General features: G+C 35.9%; 1 protein-coding gene across 1 annotated transcript in view; it reads left to right on the top strand.

The window, feature by feature from the left end:
- The window catches only part of NUP37 (nucleoporin 37), a 41,880-nt gene extending 23,392 nt beyond the window's left edge, over window positions 1-18,488 (top strand). Inside the window, exons 6-10 of the mRNA XM_059934766.1 lie at window positions 8,069-8,159; window positions 14,547-14,728; window positions 15,212-15,262; window positions 17,650-17,743; window positions 18,228-18,488. Of these exons, the coding sequence (XP_059790749.1) occupies window positions 8,069-8,159; window positions 14,547-14,728; window positions 15,212-15,262; window positions 17,650-17,743; window positions 18,228-18,341 (532 nt within the window). The 3' untranslated portion in view covers window positions 18,342-18,488. The remainder of the gene's footprint in view (window positions 1-8,068; window positions 8,160-14,546; window positions 14,729-15,211; window positions 15,263-17,649; window positions 17,744-18,227) is intronic.

The raw sequence follows: 18,488 nt of genomic DNA, 5'->3' as shown, positions 1-18,488 counted from the left end.
AAAATGATCTTTTTTTTTAGAAATATAACCAAATTACTGGATAAGGGAATACTAAATTACATACGATATTCACTCAGTAGTGTCATTTTTTTAAAATTATTACAAGAGAAAAAGAATGTTTATCAAATATCTTATATGTATCCCATGGTAGCTGAGTTCTTTCCATATCACTTCTGCTCATGTATATTTGAGTCTTCAGGATCCATAGTTAAGGCGGACTGTTCTCCCCCAACCCCACCCCAGTTGAGATCACAAAGTAAGTGATCTTTTTAAAAATAGTCCCTGGTGGCGCAGTGGTTAAGAATCCAGCTGCCAGTGCGGGAGACACAGGTTCGATCCCTGGTCCAGGAAGAATCCCACATGCTGCGGATTAACTAAGCCCGTGCGCCACAACTACTGAACCCAAGTGCCTAGAGCCTGTGCTCTGCAACAAGAGAAGCCACTGCAATGAGAAGTCCGTGCACCGCAACGAAGAGTAGCCCCCACTTGCCACAACTAGAGAAAGCCTGCGCACAGCAATGAAGACCCAATGCAGACAAAAAATAAATTAAAAAAAAAATTTTTTTTTAATAAATAAAAATAGTCCTTGTGTGGGAAACAGAGAAAGAAAGGGACTGAGAGCCTTCTGAAGGGTAAGCCAATGAAGCATTCTTTGGGAGATCAATCTCCATTTAGGAGCAGTTAAACTATGCCTGAATAATTACAGGTACAAAGTGAAATCAGAAGAATCTGTATTATTCATTATAATGTTATGGTTAAATAATTCCAGAAAAAAAGTTTTCTGCTTGTCTTCTAAAATTCCCTCTAGTTTTTTATAGCATTTTGAATCAAGATCAATCATTGCATAGTTCTAATAAGAGCTTTTAAGAGTGAAATAAAAGACAATTTGTGTTGAGTTTACCTCTAGTGAATGAAACATAAGGATTCAATGTCTTTATAAGAAACATCCAAAAATTCTAGTAAAACCTTTTGATCACATTTGCAGATCTTCTTTAATTCAAGGCAATGAAATAGTGTGTTAATGAAAGATTATAATAGAGTAAAAGTTATAAAATGATGAAAGAATTTTCTGAAATTTTATATGATCGTGAACTGGTAATACCACTGTCTAGTATTTAACTCTCTGTTCTGTCATGTGCTCTCGTAGGTGAAATATAAAACCAGTACTTCAAAGTGTATTACCGTATCATTGATCGCAGTAACTTGAAGCTTACTTTATGTAGCCATTGTGTGGTTGTAATAAGTGAATTGTATAAATGAGAATCATATCCATGAACATTTTTCAGGTTTATTTTGAAAGTCCATTTATGTAACTGTTAAAGAGTACCTTCCCTCCTTTATAGCATATAGTCAAATTTCAGTTGCCAAGTATATCAAAATTTTTCTTGGAAATAATGGAAGGCTAGTATTTCCTGGGTAGTATTACTGGTGTTTGTGTTAAGGTTTATGCTAGTTAAAGGAAAAGTCCTTTTATTCTGAATTCCTTGAAGATGAAATAACTAAATACGATCTGTTTTGAAAACTACCATATGGTATTTCTTTGCAGTTGAGAGTTTAATATTGAGGTTGTTTTTTTTTAATCTTTATTGGAGTATAATTGCTTTACAATGGTGTGTTAGTTTCTGCTGTATAACAAAGTGAATCAGCTATACATAAACATATATCCCCATATCTCCTCCCTCTTGCGTCTTCCTCCCACCCTCCCTATCCCAACCCTCTACATGGACACAAAGCACCGAACTGATCTCCCTGTGCTATGTGGCTGCTTCCCACTAGCTAACTATTTTACATTTGGTAGTATATATATGTCCATGCCACTCTCTCACTTTGTCCCACCTTAGCCTTCTCCCTCCCCGTGTTTGAGGTTTATTTTTAAATATGACAAAATATCTCACAATTCCTATCCTTCAAAAATCTGTCTGTCTACGTAAGTTGAATAAGATGTCAGTTCTCCTCTGGGGTGGCCTCAGGTAGTGTCTCACCTCTGTGATGATAAATTGGTAGTTTCTGCTGCATTTGTTTATAGTTTTAAGGAAAAATGAAGGAACAACATGTAAGCTTGTAAGATTTTTTTTAACCCCTCCAAGCCTTCATGAAGATGTACAATAGTAGATTGTTTTTTGAACGGTATAGTTGGTTTATTAGTGTTATATTTGAAACAGGCCACTTCCTGTGCCCTTCAAAACACACAGTCTTTGATTATTGACTCTATTTTTGACTCATAATTTTTAATTATTGAAGGATAAAATAGTAAGCATAAGCAATTGTTTTTCATCCTTATAATTCTTCTTACTCTCATCAGTAAAATTTCTAATAATCCACTTCATTTATTATTACTACTACTTGCTTAGTAGTATGAAGTATTTTTTAAAAAAGCAGAATTAGTCTAATCTTATTTCTGAATATATTTGAAATACATATACTGAAAGTACCCTTTGCAAAATTCTTATTTTATGCTGTCATGCCATTTTGTCACCTCCACTGTTAAAGCTTTTGCCTAGCTATCAAAGTTTTCTATAGTCTAAGCCACAAGCTGACAGTTTATTTACCACTGTAACCTACCATATCCCTATCAAGATTTGTCTACCTAATCCCTCAATTTGTGCATTCAATTATATGATTCCCTACCTCTGAACTCCTTTTGCACTTAAAACCAAATATTTAGCAGTAAATAATTTTGTAATTTGTTTCATCTTTCTTCCTATTTGTGTGTTCACTTACTTAGGAAATATACCATGTTTTCCCCTCTTTTGAATTATCCATAGCATGATGAGTTACTTAGTGATCAATTACTAGGAAATGGGGGGGCGGGGGGGAATCTTCATTTTGCTATCACAAACTCAGTGAAAAACATGTTTCTTGTCTAAGAATGTTGGAGGTCCCTTTCCTATCCCCAGTAACGTTGTAAAGTGCCTTCTCATCTTTATAACTACATCTAGGTATTACTTTTGTTCGTGCTTTCATATTTAATTAATCAATACAGTGATTCATGTGATCCATTCATATCTTTTAGAAAGATTGTGGTTTGTATTTTTTGCTTTACCAGTTAAAGAGGGCCAAATGGATACAGATGTTGTCATTTAATGTCATCCATCCCTTCTTTTGTCTGTGTTGTCATAAACATTTGGTAGCAGAAATTTCCTTCTACAGTGAACTCCTTAACAGACAATGAGCTGCCAATTAAAAATGAAGAACAAACAAATGAACTAGTATTACCCAGGAAATTTCCTTTTGAATTTTCAGAGGGAACATCTCCCTCTACTAATTGTGAATGCAAAAGACCCTTGAGAATATGTAGGATATCCCATATATGCCAACACCCAATTTATGAGACCTTTTCATTAATTAAATGGTACAATTACATTTAAATACCATGTGGTTAAGAATACTTAATGTTCTGTTGAAAAGCACTCAGCCTGAAATAAGGCAATAATTTTAACAATAAACTACCAAAAGTAAGGTAAATGTAATTCATAATCTTAGATGTGGATATCTCTTCACCCCTACATTTTACAACTAAATCTGAGAGTTCTACTTAAGACCACAGAGTTGGGAGGGGTGGTGGCGTCTGTTACACTTGGATTCAAATTGTATCAAAACTCATATATGTCAGCAGATTAACTTTACCTTAAAAGCTTTAGTTTTGAAATTTCCCTTGCAAACATTTGAATAGGTATACATATATGTTTTATATAGCTCCTGAGTTTTGGTCAAAGTAGTTTAATTTGATGTTATATTTTTATACTTTTTATAAAGGGTCTGTTATGTTTCCATGTGTTTGATTATGTGTGTTAAGGTTATAAACCCTTACAGCTTTTCTCTTTCTGTGATATACCATTTTCCTGAAAAGTATGCTTCTGTGACTATAATTAACTTTTAGGTAGTTTTATTTATTATAAACAAATATACTAGCAATAAATTTGGAAATATGAAAATGTGAATTTATGATTTTTTTTCCTATTACAGTAGAAACTGTCTTATCTGACATGGTCCAAACCAGTAGCTCCTTAGATTAACGAAAAAGTCAGCAAACTCAGGAAATCATTTTAAAGGAATGTCTACCTACCTTATTTTAATATATAATGTATCTATGAAAATTTGCCAATTTGCCAGTCTTTTGATATTAGACCTAGGCTTGTTGTTTTTCTTAAGTTATGAGTCCACTGATTTGCATTAGACCTCTTTTTTGCCTGAACCACACCTAGTGTCTACAATGAAAACATTTGCTAAGCAGTCGTAATTCAAATATATCTAGATTTTTATTTTACTTGTTTTTGTAACTGTCATGCATACCTAATTTAAGAGCTTTTTTTTTCATTTAGAAACTTACCTTTATTTGGTTGCCATCAACTTAGTTCCATTGAAACAGCTCTTTCACATTCATATTGTCAGCTTATATAATATTAATTATGTAATTACACTAATAAGCATGGGTTTACATCACTTACAAACAGCAGTTCACTAAGCAAAAAACCCATATTCCTTCGAGGTAAGCCTACAACAAATGCACACATGAGCTATTAGAAAGTAACCTTCTTGTTCTTGACAGTTCTGCCCAGAGAAAAAGGAGTCTGTCAGAAGGAGGTCAATTAAGGGAGTCTTTACTATACATTGTGTTCACTACATTTTAAAACTGATGGAAATTTTTTCATACACAGATACATGAAAATAACTAAAATGCAAGAAAAAAGGGGGATGATTTGAGAAATCAGCCTTACAAATAAGCCAAGCTGAAAAGTTGTGCCTTTTGCCATTAAGACAAATGATGCTTTTAAGATTGTTTTGTCAGAAAATTTGTCAAAGAAAGTTTAGACTTTTTCAGTTGGTGATTAAAAAGAAATATGGAAAAAAGAAAAAAAGATAAATGAGGTACAGCCAGTCTGGAAACCTATTTCACAATACCTGCTAATGTTGAACATATCTGTAAGCTATGATCCAGCAATTTCACGCCTAGCAGGTACCCAGCAGGTGGAGGTAGAGGGTGGGGAGATGTGGGCGTGTGTCTGTGTAAGGGGGAGGGAATGGTGTGTGGGTGTCTATATTCACTAAAAGACATGTACAGGAAGGATTATAGCAGGATTATTGGTAATGACCATAAATTAGAAACAACCTAAATGTCTGTCAACAGTAGAATGGGTAAATACATGGCAGTGTACTTAATTAATGGACTACTATGTACAGCAATGAGAATGAACAAAATACAACATGCAACAGTGTTGGTAAATCTCACAAGATTTAATGATGAGTGAAAGATGCTGGGACTTCCCTGGTGGGGCAGTGGTTAAGAATCCACCTGCCAATGCAGGAGGCACGGGTTCAGTCCCTGGTCCGGGAAGATCCCACATGCCGTGGAGCAACTAAGCCAGTGCGCCACAACTGCTGAGCCCACGTGCCACAACTACTGAAGCCCACGCACCTAGAGCCCGTGCTCTGCAACAAGAGAAGCCACCACAATGAGAAGCCCGCGCACCGCAACAAAGAGTAGCCCCCGCTCGCCACAACTAGAGAAAGCCCGCATGCAGCAACGAAGGCCCAACAAAGCCAAAAATAAATTTTAAAAAAATTTTTTTAATATATTAAAAAAGAAAGATGCCAGACCAAGAAAATACATTCCATAGTATTTTCCATAGGATTCCATCTTTATGATGTTCCAAACCAGCATATGTAAGCTATGGTGTTAGACGTCAGGATGGTGGGTACTTTTTGTGAGAAGGCAAGGGAAATAGGACTGGAAGGAAGCACAGATGACTTCTGGAGTTCTGGAAATACTATCTTAATTTGGGTGCTTTCTTCAAGTGTGTTCTCTTTGAGCTGTATGCTTCAGATTTGTGTATTTTTATTATATATGGTATACTGCAAAAAATGTATCAAAAACAGAGGAATGTGACTTCATCTGATGGAACTAATATTAACTAGATGAGACATGCAGTAAAGACACAGGAAAATAAGTTGAGCTCCACAAAAGGATTTAAGAAGAGCTTAATTATGGAATCTATCAAAAAGGGAAATAAGACTTAACAACTTAAAGTGTACCATCTGTAGCTAATTTAGTTATAATAACTCATTTCAGCCCAATTTGTTGTATTTTGCATATTTAGTACTTGGATCATGCAACTGCTGAGAATTATATAATAAGCATATAATTATAAGCTGTAAATCATTTTATCCTAGTCCTGGAAAGTAATTTGGATTACCCTTCTCATTTTTAAATCAGTTTTTGTTGGTGGTTTGTTTTGGGGTTTTATTTCCCCCAAAAAATATGTCAGGTTCTGTTCAGGTTAAGTACTGTTTAAAAATTAGACTAAAATTTGGTTCATTGGACAGGAATATAATTCATTAATGGACCTGTTTTATAGAATATCTTTATCCATGTTTTTTTTAATCTCTTTGGTTTCCTTCATTTGAAAAGGAAAAAATCATGAAAATATTCTGTATGTATTTATTCACTATAATAGCAAACAAAAATCAAATACATATTAGAATAAGATCAAAAGAATGGAGCCTTTAAACCATTCTCTCATGGGATTCACTGAATATGCAAGACAAATTTCTGCTGTTTCAATGGTGGTAAAATATGTGCTAGCCCAGCACTTTATTACGTAAAAGGCAATAGAGAAGAAAGAAATATTCAGTTGCCATAACTAATAATCTTATTTATTGTGGGAAGTGAAATACAATTGAATAAATCCATGGTAAATGTGATTCCCCTCTTCAATTAAATTGTAATTGTCTCCCTGTATAGTAAATACAGATAAAAGTATTGATTTGGCAAGAGAAAAGTGTATGCTGCTAAATTATTTAATCAAGTAGATAATCATTTTTAAAAACATTTTTGTTAGTTTATATGTAACGAGGATATTTCAAGATTGGAGATCCTGTAATTTCTATAAAAAGGAAAAAAGTTTTTAAATGATGTGGTTTGGCACAGAATAGTAGTGGCATTGTTCAATAAATATGTCTTCTTTCTTTGAAATAAAAGTTTGCCTCAACTTTAAAAACACATTCTCTAAGTTTCTTGAAATTGTTTTATGGTCCCTAATGAGATATGAACTATAAAACCTAGAAGAAAAAGTCCAGGGCATTCTAATGAATGCATTCGGTTCTTAAGGACCAGACTGTGTGGGCACTTTGCCAGCCACCCATCACCTTCTGTCTGCTGCCATGCTAACTCTGTGCCACACTCTGTACCAGTGAGATATAACAATAGCTGAGTGTGAAGAGTGAGCTAGAAATGAGCAGTCTGGTTGGGGAATAAGACTTCTCACAACAGAGCCATTACTGAGACTTCTGAATGTTGATCTCCACTCTGGGTATGGGAAAAAAATTGAGACGGAACTTGAGTAGGTTGGTTGTTGTTACTCTGGATTTGTAAGTATTGAGGAGAGGGAGAGTAGGAGGAACCAGGTGCTTGTTCCTTCAGCTCTTCTATCCTTTAATCTGGTAGCTAGCAATCAAGGCCCCTTTTGAGAAGAATTGGGGAAGTGAACCAGATCAGAAAAGGTAAAAGATAAGAAGTAGCCCCTGGCATGGGAACTCAAAGGCAGAAGGAATAAGCAACTATGGGAAATTACTATCTCCCTAAATTCACATCACTTCATACTAGCTTCTTTATATGCTATTTTTAAAATGGGAGCATTGGAGTAGGGGAGGGGGGTACAGGTGTATGTTTTAAGCACCCCTGGTAGAAATTATTGTTAATAGAAGTGACTGCTGAAGTTGGAATGCAACCTGATTAGTGACCTAGAAACTTCAAGATCCTGTCCACAAAATAAAAGAGTTCATGAATAATTTAATTTGGTTACTGTGTTAGTGTTGCCGTACTAGATTAATTAGAGAGAAAATGGATGTGACTGTTTTTCCATTATTGAGTGTGGTAAAACTTAAATTCTTCATACTACTTTTACATTTTCTAAAATATAATTTTGTTATAATTTTCTTTAAAGGATATGCTTTAAATACAGATGTCTACCCTATAATCTCTAGTTGATAGCTTTGAATAAATTTATGGAAATTTCATTTTTTTAGTAATTATCAAAACTTTAACATTATACTCCTATTCTTTTATTAGGATTTGGAACTTGGAAGGAATACAGACAGCTCATTTTCTTCTTCGTTCCCCTGGAATGAGTGTGTGCTGGCATCCTGAGGAAAGTTTTAAGGTTATTATTTATAACTTAGCTTTCTTCTATCTAGCTGAAAAGACATATACATGTGTAATACTTGCACACATAGAGGAGAAAAATCAATGACTTTTTCCACCTCAGAGACTCTTTTTTTTTTTTTTTTTAAAGGAATAAATGTGGTTTTTTGTACATGTTTTTTTTAATTGGGCTATTCTCTTACTGTTGTTTTGAGAGTTCTTTTCTTAAATTTATTTATTTATTTTTGGCTGTGTTGGGTCTTCGTTTCTGTGTGAGGGCTTTCTCTAGTTGCGGCGAGCGGGGGCCACTCTTCATCACAGTGCACGGGCCTCTCACTGTCGCGGCCTCTCTTGTTGTGGAGCACAGGCCCCAGACGCACAGGCTCAGTAGTTGTGGCTCATGGGCCTAGTTGCTCCGTGGCATGTGGGATCTTCCCAGACCAGGGCTCGAACCCGTGTCCCCTGCATTGGCAGGCGGATTCTCAACCACTGCACCACCAGGGAAGCCCTCAGAGACTCTTAATTAGCACAAATGCATTTGGATTAATCTAGAACCTTAAAAGTTCTCTGTAATTAAGTTTTTATTTGACAGTCATCATCTATAAATGGCATTTATTCAGAGTACACTTTTCATGCCCTCTGATAGGTTATGATCTAAAAACTAATGCCCAGACTATCTAGTAAGCAGTATTTGTTTTAAAAAACTTAAATCCATGTTCGTGAGCCATAGTTTATAAACAGAAAGCATCAGTGGCTTAAGGCAAATTTGACCTAGCTGCAGTGGTATTCAATTCCTATTCATAGTAAAGCTTTCTAAAATTCAAAAATACACTGTGAGTTATTATCAATTGACCTTAACTTAATTTCATTGAGAAGATAGGAGCCATTCACCAAGAGTTCTCTCATTTGCCAGTATCTTCTCTTGGGGATTGCTCTATTTTATCCTTCCCTAGGATCTAAGAAGTTGCCACGTTCATCTTCTTAAAGTTAGTCCTTCCACTGTCTGGAGTTCACGTTAGTTCTTAGGCATCCTGCTTTTCATAGCCCTGTAATGTCTTCATACTTCTCCATGACTCTTTTCTGTCCTCACACTTGCACAAAAAGGTAGCCTTGATTAATCATGGCAGAAACTTACATAGTACCTATATATGCTTGGCTCATTGTCAGCATCTCATATTAAGTTAGGTCATTTAATCCACATGGCAACCTTATGAGATGGGTACTGTGATGATTTCATTTTACAGATAAGGAAACCAAAGCTCAGAGAAGTTAAGTAACTTGCCCAAGTTCACACAGCTACTAACTGGAAAAATTGGCATGTGTACCCAAGCAACCTCCTCCATATGTCTTGCTCTTAACCATTACGTTCTTCTGTTTCCCCTTTTTAGTCTATCTTCTTCACACCTTTTATTTCTGAATATTTGAACCCATCACTTAACACCTCTTAACTTCAGTTCCTCTTTCCCTATCCCTTGATCTAACTCTTTAATCTTATTCAGTCTCCTCTACTCTCTCAAAAGTCATCAGTGATATTTTTAACAAATCCAATGGGCTTTTCTTCCATTCTTAGTCTCAAGGCAGCTTTTTACACTATTGATCACTTCTGCCTTGAAACCCTGCTCACTTGGTCTTTAAAACTGCATTATTCTCGTCCTCTTGAGCATCTATGCATGTATATTCCCTTTTTCTTCCTCCACTGCTAACTATTCTTTCACCATGTATTTGTAAATTGTTGTAAGGGGTAGTTCTCACCCATACTATACCCTTTATTATAATAGAGGATAAAGGAATGAATAAAGTCCTTGTCATTGAGTTACACACTGACTTATAAGTAAGAAAAACATATATATACAGTTACACAGATTTTAAGTGTTGGAATCAAAATCTTGTTAAGTAGAATGATGACATAAGTTTTAATCAGATCTGCTCACAGCCTTCAAGATAATCCTGAGCCGAGATGCCCCAGACTACATAAGTGTGTTCTCTGGGATTCCATGAAAACTTGTTTCAGGCCTGTTGGATATTTTATCAGTAGAATTATATTCTGTATGTGTACATGAGCGCAATTTTCTGATTTATTCATATTACATATATAGGGATTATTTCCATGTGTAAGTAAATCTTATTTCTGAATCCAGGTCCTAAATTTTATGTCTAGATTTCTCCCCTGTAGCAGTGAGTCTACTTGAAGCATAATCAAGGAATCTACCAAAATGTTAATATTACCATATATAAATATCATAGGCCACTTTTTAAAAACTGTGACCTAAAAAAAAACCCAAAAACTGTGACCTAGTTGAGAAATGAGGATGTTTATTATAACCTCTGTCCCAAAACTTATATCTTAATTTATGGTTATTTGAGATCCCTTTCTTCCATATGCTTTAAGTTAATTTCTATTATTCTTCTATATAACACTGAAATTTCACCCTACCCCATCTCCTTTTTTTTTATTGTTCCCATGACTTCAGAATGTTGGGAAATCCCTGCTCTAAATCGCATCAACTCAAATATCCTGAAATCACCTTTGGTATCTTCCTTTCCTATATGCAAATGTTTCCAGGTCTTTTAAGTTTTTCTTCACTGTCACTACAGTACATTCCTCTTGGTCATTAATGTGTATTCTCACCTTTCTATTCTCACAAGTCATCCTTGCCAGTCCTTGTTTCTAAAATCTTTGGCTCTTCAATCTGATTCTTCTTGCCTACTTCAGTTAGATTAATATTTAAATATCAGTTTCATCGTGTCACTACTAAACTCAAAAACCTAAAATTACAGAAAGGCAACACAGAGTAGCAGTTAAAGGTATGGACTCTTGAGTTAACTACCCGGAGTTAAATCCCAGTTTCACCAGTTACTAGCTATATGATCTCTGGCAGGTTACAAAACCTCTCTCAATCACTACCTTCAATTCCTCATCTTGTAAAATGGAAGCTCATGAAGATTAAATGAGTGAACACTTATAAAGTCCTTAAAAGAAAACCTGATACATAATAAGCACTCAGTCAATTTCAGCTGCTTGTCATTGTTGACACTATTATTACTACTGAAACAATCTAGTGGTTCTCATTGGTCTGCCATATCAGATGAAGCCCAGAATTTTTGTTCTGTTATGCTTGGTCTTGATGAAAATGAGGGAGCCAGAGAAGAAAGAGAGATGGGTCCATGATCACCTATCTCATAAAATTCTTATGAAAATCTTGTGAGATATAAAGTACACAAAAGAGCCATGTAATGTGGAAAGCACAAAGCAAACACTAGCATTTAATAGTAAAGTTAATAGGGAATTCCCCGGCAGTCCAGTGGTTAGGACTCAGCACTTTCACTGCCGGGGCCTGGGTTTGATCCCTGGTTGGGGATCCCACAAGGTGCGTGGCGATACATCACCATCACCATCATCATCATCATCATCATCAAGTTACAAAAGTCAGAAGATCTCTAGAAGCGAAGCTCTTAAGTCCAATAAACCACAGTTGGAGCTAGGATTTCATCAGGTGGTAATAACAGAAGCAAGCATTTAGGATGTCATGGGATCAGAGGGTTTGGACTGAGGAAATCCTTTTCTCTGACCCTAAGAGAAAAGGTTAGAGCTGCCAAATGAAATGAGGTGTAACAATCAACATTTGTTGAATGCTTTCTCAGTGCCAGGAGCTGTGCTGAGTACTTCATGTAAGTTCTCTCATATAATTTCACAAATACTCTCAGGTTGGTAGCATTATTCTATCTATTTTGTAGGTAAGAAAACTGAAGCACCAAAAGATTAATTTGCCCTAGATCACACAGTCACAGATTTGACCTCAGTCTGATTCAAGTACTACAGTGTTCCTTGCTATTTGAGATATTTCCCCTGTGAAAAGTCAGTACAAATTACTGTTTATGGTTCTGAAAAGTCCAAGAAGAATTCCCCTGTAATGTTTTTAGATCCAGCAATTCTGAAACTTAAAAAATTAACTTTTTTACTCTATCTGCTCTTTCAACAACAACAACAAATAAAAGTCACCATTGAGCACAGTTTTAGAAACAGTAAATAACCAAAATAATTTTTTTTTGCTAGAAAGTAGTTTTCAATCTGACTTCAAACTATAATAGCTAATGTTTTTTGAGTGCCTACTCTGTGCTAAAGCAGTTCTAAGCGCTTTAACATGTACAGTTGACCCTTGAACAACATGGATTTGAACTACACAGATCCACTTATACACAGATTTTTTTTCAGTAGTAAATACTACAGTACTAAATGATCTTTGGTTGGTTGAAACTGCAGATGCAGGAACCGTGATAGGGAGGAACCGCAGATACAGAGGGCCAACTATAAGTTATATACAGATTTTCAGCAGTGCAGAGGGTCAGTTGCCCTAAGGCTCTCCCCACCTTGTTCAAGGGTCAACTGTATTAACTGGTACCATCCTCCCCAACAGCCCTATGAAGCAGATACTGTATTAGCCCCGTGTGCTCAAGGTCTTACAGTTCCTGAGAGCGGAACCAGGTAGCCTGACTGAAGAAGCTGCACTCGTAACCCCCTGTGCTTTATTGGCTCTCCTGGCTTAGGTCCTGGGCCGGGTAGACTTGGCCCTTCCATCGTTCATAAGTTATACCTGAAATTCTCAAGATTTTTATAGACAGGCTCAAAGTCTCAAGTATTTTTACTAGGTCCAGGTAAGTCTTCCTTGGTCTCCTCCCATTTCCCGTCCTTCCCCACCCTTGACTATACATAGCACACCAGACCACTTATCAATCTTGATAATCTAGTCTTGTAGTAAGGAACATGTGCACTGTGGTTAGACCTGGGTTCAGACCAGAGTTCAAATCCAGGTTCTGCCACAGGCTAGTGGTGAGATCTTCAACAAGTTATTTTAATCACTCTGCACCTCAGTCTCCTTTCTGAAAAATGGGATTAATGATAGCAATTTCCTCAGATAGTGGTTATGAGGATTAAATAAGGCATGGCATGTAAAGCTCAACGTTGCACTTGTTTTTGTTGTATATTTGTCATTGACTTCCTGTTATTGAGAATAGTTTTATTTACTTTTTTAAAGATTTTTTGATGTGGACCATTTTTTTTTTAAGTCTTTATTGAATTTGTTACAATATTGCTTCTGTTCCTTCTATTGGTTCTTTGGCCCCGAGGCATGTGGGATCTTAGCTCCTCAACCTGGGATCTAACCTGCACTCCCTGCATTGCAAAGTGAAGTCCTAACCACTGGACCACCAGGGAAGTCCCGAGAATAGTTTTAAATTACACCTTTTCTCTTAAGAATCCCCTAATTTTAAAGACTACCCATGTTCTAAATAATCACTACTTCTTTTGCATCCCACTGTATTTCGCCTAAAATTATGAACAGTTTTTTTTTCAAATTCTCTTCTCTAGATGGAAAGTTTCTTGAGATCCAGCATCGTGTCTTTTACTGTGGACTTCTGTTGAACATGGCATAGTGTTTTACATATACATGTGTGTATACAGTAGATCTTCATTATCCACAGATTCCACATTTGCAAATTTGCCTACTCACTAAAATTTATTTGTAACCCCAAAATCAACACCATCACACTTTGACAGTCACAGACATGCACAGAGCAACAAAAAATTTGAGTTGGCTAATGTGCACATTCCCAGCTAAGGCTGAATAAGGCAGTACTCTGCCTTCTTGTTTTAGCTCTCATATTGTAAACAAGTATCCTATTCATAGTCTATTTAGTGCCACATTTTTATGCTTTTTGTTGGGAGTTTCTGTCACTGTGTAAAATGGCCCCCAAGCACACTGCTAAAGAGCTACCTAGTGTTTCTAAGTTCAGGAAGGCTGTGATGTGCCTTATGGAAAAACTACGTGTTAGGTAAGCTTTGTTCAGGCATGAGTTACAGTGCTGCTGCCTGTGAGTTCTATGTTAATGAATCAATATATATTAAATAAGACGTCTTTAAACAGAAACACACAAGATTATGTATTGATCAGTTGACAAAAATGTGATCAGAGACTCATAGAACTGAACCCTTTAATTTCCTTTAGGATCAGTGGTTTGATACCCGCTAATTCAGTGTTTGCAGCAACTTTATAGAACCTTACCTACTGTGAATAACTCGTGTGTGTGTGTGTGTATGTATAATTTACCCAGAATGAATCTTTAGGCTGATCTCTTCTTCCTGGTGACCATACATAATCATTTAAAATTGTATCCAATTTTCTTATGTCTGTCTTTTGCCCGTTTACTATGAGATTTTTTAATATTTGATAGAGATTTTTACCTAGGCTTGTCTTATTTCCTTTGCATTTGATCTCCGATTTGTAATATATGCAAATGTTTACATTTTACTATATGTACGACATTGAATCTCTGCCTCCTTCTCAGATTTAGTAAATTAGGTGGTTAGTAAATTAGGTGGTTGAATTTTCTTTATTTTTCTGTCTTACAGTTGATGGTTGCAGAGAAGAATGGAACAATTCGGTTTTATGATCTTTTGGCTCAACAGGCTATTTTATCTCTTGAATCAGAACAGATGCCATTAATGTCAGCACACTGGTGCTTAAAAAACACCTTCAAAGTTGGAGCTGTTGCAGGGAATGATTGGTTAATTTGGGATATTACTCGGTCCAGGTACTTCCTTAGTATATTTATCTATTGCTTACCAAAAAATCAGTCACTATTGCTGTATGATCCATTGACCCATTCTTGTATACCTGGGCCACACTATAGAGCAAAAGCAAGTCTTTCCTGTAGAAGGGCCAGAGCTATGGCCTTTTATGTAACAGAGATGGCTTTTACAGATTTACTTTGAGAATAACAAAGAAAAATGGCAGAGGAGGAGATCTTTGATCTGAGCAGTGTTTACTTATGTTAAAAAAAGAAGAAAAAACACTGACCCTGTTGAATGATGGTGTTCTGCAGTGGTTCTAAATCATGTTTATGTCTTTATCATATTTCAGCTATTTTAATTCAGTGCTTATTTGGAATTTTGCCACAGTTTACATACCTTGGGCATTGTGTTCTTTAAAGAGAAAATACTTTTTAAACCTTAATTTAAGTCCCTCTACTTAAGACCAACACGTAATTCATAAAACATAAAATATTATCTTTTAGTTACCCTCAAGATAAGAGACCTGTCCACATGGATCGAGCCTGCTTATTCAGGTAATGTACCATTTTTGTTGGGGTTATAATTTCATTTTCTGAATTTGGTTACTTTGCTCATGCTGCACCAACTCCTGGAATACTTTCCCAGTCCTCTCCTTTGCACTGATTTTTTTCTTTTTCTCTGATTCTTTTATAAATGGATGTTTTACTTTCCTAACTAAGTCTTTGCTTTTGTCTTTCGGTCTGGGTGAGAGATTGTTTTCCAGTATTTTCTTTGAAAATTTTTATAAAATACAAAATGTTGCCACTCCACCAATGCCACCTCAACAATTTGAAGCATATGCTTTCTTATTTTTTGTGCTGATAAAGACGTAAAATGTAGGTGGACCCACGTTTATGCATATGAACTACATTGTTCTTTAAATGAGAACACACTGGATATTATATATCTGTGACCTTTTTTCCATGTAAATTAATGTACTTGTTCTTTTTCATTCATTTTTATGTAATACTGCATTGTATAGTGTAGTCATTAGGGTGCTTTCGGCCTCAGGAAAATTTACTAACAGAGACTAAAGTCACTAGAACATTTATTATGTGCTGTATTTCATCAAATCTAAAATACCCCCAATAAAATTGTAGAACCTGGGGACACTATTATTTTATGTATTCCTAAGAAAAAAATATATTCAACTAAATGTAAGAATGCCATAGATTATAAGATGCATCCTGATTTCAGAGATGTGAGCAAATACACATTTTAAAATCAACAAAACTATAGACTCACAGACATAGAAAACAAACTTATGGTTACCAAAGGGGAAAGGGGGGTGGGGGAGGGATAAATTAGGAGTTTGGGATTAACACATACACAGTACTATATATAAAATAGATAACCAACAAGGACCTACTATATAGCATAGAGAACTATACTCAATATTTTGTAATAACTTATAAGGGAAAGAAATACATATATATATATATATATATATATATATATATATATATATATATATATGTATTTGTAACTGAATCACCGTGCTGTACCCCTGAAACTAGCACGATATTGTAAATCAACTATACTTCAGTTTTAAACATTTTTCTTCCAGTTGCTAAAAAGAAAATCAACGAACTGTGGTACCTAAGTCTGGAGGAGGCGGTCTGAGGATTGGTTTAGTAGCTTACTGATGTCATTAAGAGTTCAGACCTTTCCCTCTGCCAGCCTCAACGACAGGCTTTGGCTTCTTGCTTCCCAATCACAAGATGGCTGCCAGAGTTCCAGGCACCATAGCCTCATACCACATTGTCCAAAATAAGAGGAGACGAAGGAGCACCCCTTTTATTGGGGGTTGCTATCTTTGCCTTATACCAGTTGTGTCTCATCCCTTGGGGTTAGACACACTGTGCCAGAACATATTTGGGGTTCAGTTAACACAGAAAAAAGGCAGAATAGGCTGGCTGTTGGACAAGCAACACATAATGTCTGCCACACATTAAACTAGACTTTAGCGGGTTTTTTGTTTGTTTTTTGTCAAGGAATCTTTTTTTTTCCCCCTTGTACCTCCCCTACTGCACTTATTATAGTGCTGGGCTTGTTGCTGGAGCTCCATTAACACTTGATCATTCATTGTATTCCAATATCTATGATGCCTTAATACTTGAATATTTAAACATCTATATATTCCAGGTGTTTACATGATTCCAAGGAGTTTAAACTCATAAGTTTATCACTAATTTTAAAATAAATGTCAGTAAGAACATTAAATGTATGGGGTTTTTTTTAATGTATTGCACTGTGAAATATTTTCTATCTGTCTCATTCCTTGTTTGTATCTCCTATCATACTGTCAGCCTTTTCGTTATAAGAAAGGAACTGCTTGGGCTTCCCTGGTGGTGCAGTGGTTGGGAGTCTGCCTGCCAGTGCAGGGGACACGGGTTCGAGCCCTGGTCTGAGAGGATCCCGCATGCCGCGGAGCAACTAGGCCCGTGAGCCACAATTGCTGAGCCTGCGCGTCTGGAGCCTGTGCTCCGCAACAAGAGAGGCCGCGATAGTGAGAGGCCCACGCACCGCGATGAGGAGTGGCCCCCACTTGCCGCAACTGGGGAGAGTCCAGTTGCCTCGCACAGGGGCAAAAACCCAACACAGCCATAAATAATAAATAAATAAATAAATAATTTTTTAAAAGAAAGGAACTGCTAACCTTGTGTAGCTTTGTAATTTAACAAAGTGGCACATGATAAGTAAGCACTTAATAAATATTCACAGAATGAGAAAATATTTATAGCTAACTTCCCTGGAATTCCCAGTCTGATTGTAAAGCCATATTATCAAATTTAGGGTTATAAAATTATCATTTTTGTATAAAAAGAAATAACCAATCTTAGAAAAGCATATAATTGTCTGTAGGATTCTGTACTGATTTTCATCCTTTGTCTTTTCTTAGGTGGTCCACAATTAATGAAAACTTGTTTGCAACCACTGGTTATCCTGGAAAAATGGCAAGCCAGTTTCAAATTCATCATTTAGGACACCCTCAGGTAATGTGGAGATGTTTGGTGGCATATGTGGTTTTAAATTTGTGTTTTCTACTTTTCTCCTTATAGCCCCCCAGATTTGTAATGTGTAACTAAAACATTTATGAATATCTATTACCTGCTTAAATTGGAAAGAGAAAGCATTTTTTGATGTTTAAATCACCAGTGGTAACAGGCTTTTTGCCAATATTCATGTAAGAAGCATTTTATTTCTTCTATTTCCTTCTTCATTTAAATGTGTAATAATTTTGCTTGCTTGGTTGGTTTAGACTGCAAAAATGTTAGAATCTGGACTGCACCAATTATTCATAGATTATTTGTATCCTTCTAATGTGTACTTCACCTCTGAGGGAGCACATTTTTTAATTCTGTTTCCACTATAAAAAAAAGACAATTTTTCAATGCATTTCTTATTTTTGAAGGGTAGTTTTTATTTATTAATGTCGGTAATGTATTGAGCTTCTTTAATTCTTCACATATTCTATAGCCCATCCTCGTTGGTTCTGTAGCCGTTGGATCTGGCCTTTCCTGGCATAGAAGTCTCCCACTGTGTGCAATCGGAGGAGACCACAAGCTGTTATTTTGGGTGACTGAAATGTAAAATAAATTTTCTGTGTACTTAGATCCATAAAACTGTATTTTTAGTACGCATTTTGGAGAATTCCTTATTTTTGTATCAAATATATACTGTAAGATCTAGAAATGTTCCAATTGCTTTTTTTAAATAAAATGTTGATGGTTTGAAAAA

This window comes from Balaenoptera ricei, chromosome 10, assembly GCF_028023285.1.
Source record: "Balaenoptera ricei isolate mBalRic1 chromosome 10, mBalRic1.hap2, whole genome shotgun sequence".
NCBI lineage: Eukaryota > Metazoa > Chordata > Mammalia > Artiodactyla > Balaenopteridae > Balaenoptera > Balaenoptera ricei.
The sequence above is the reverse complement of the archived record's forward strand: the minus strand, read 5'-3'. Positions and strand labels throughout refer to the sequence as shown.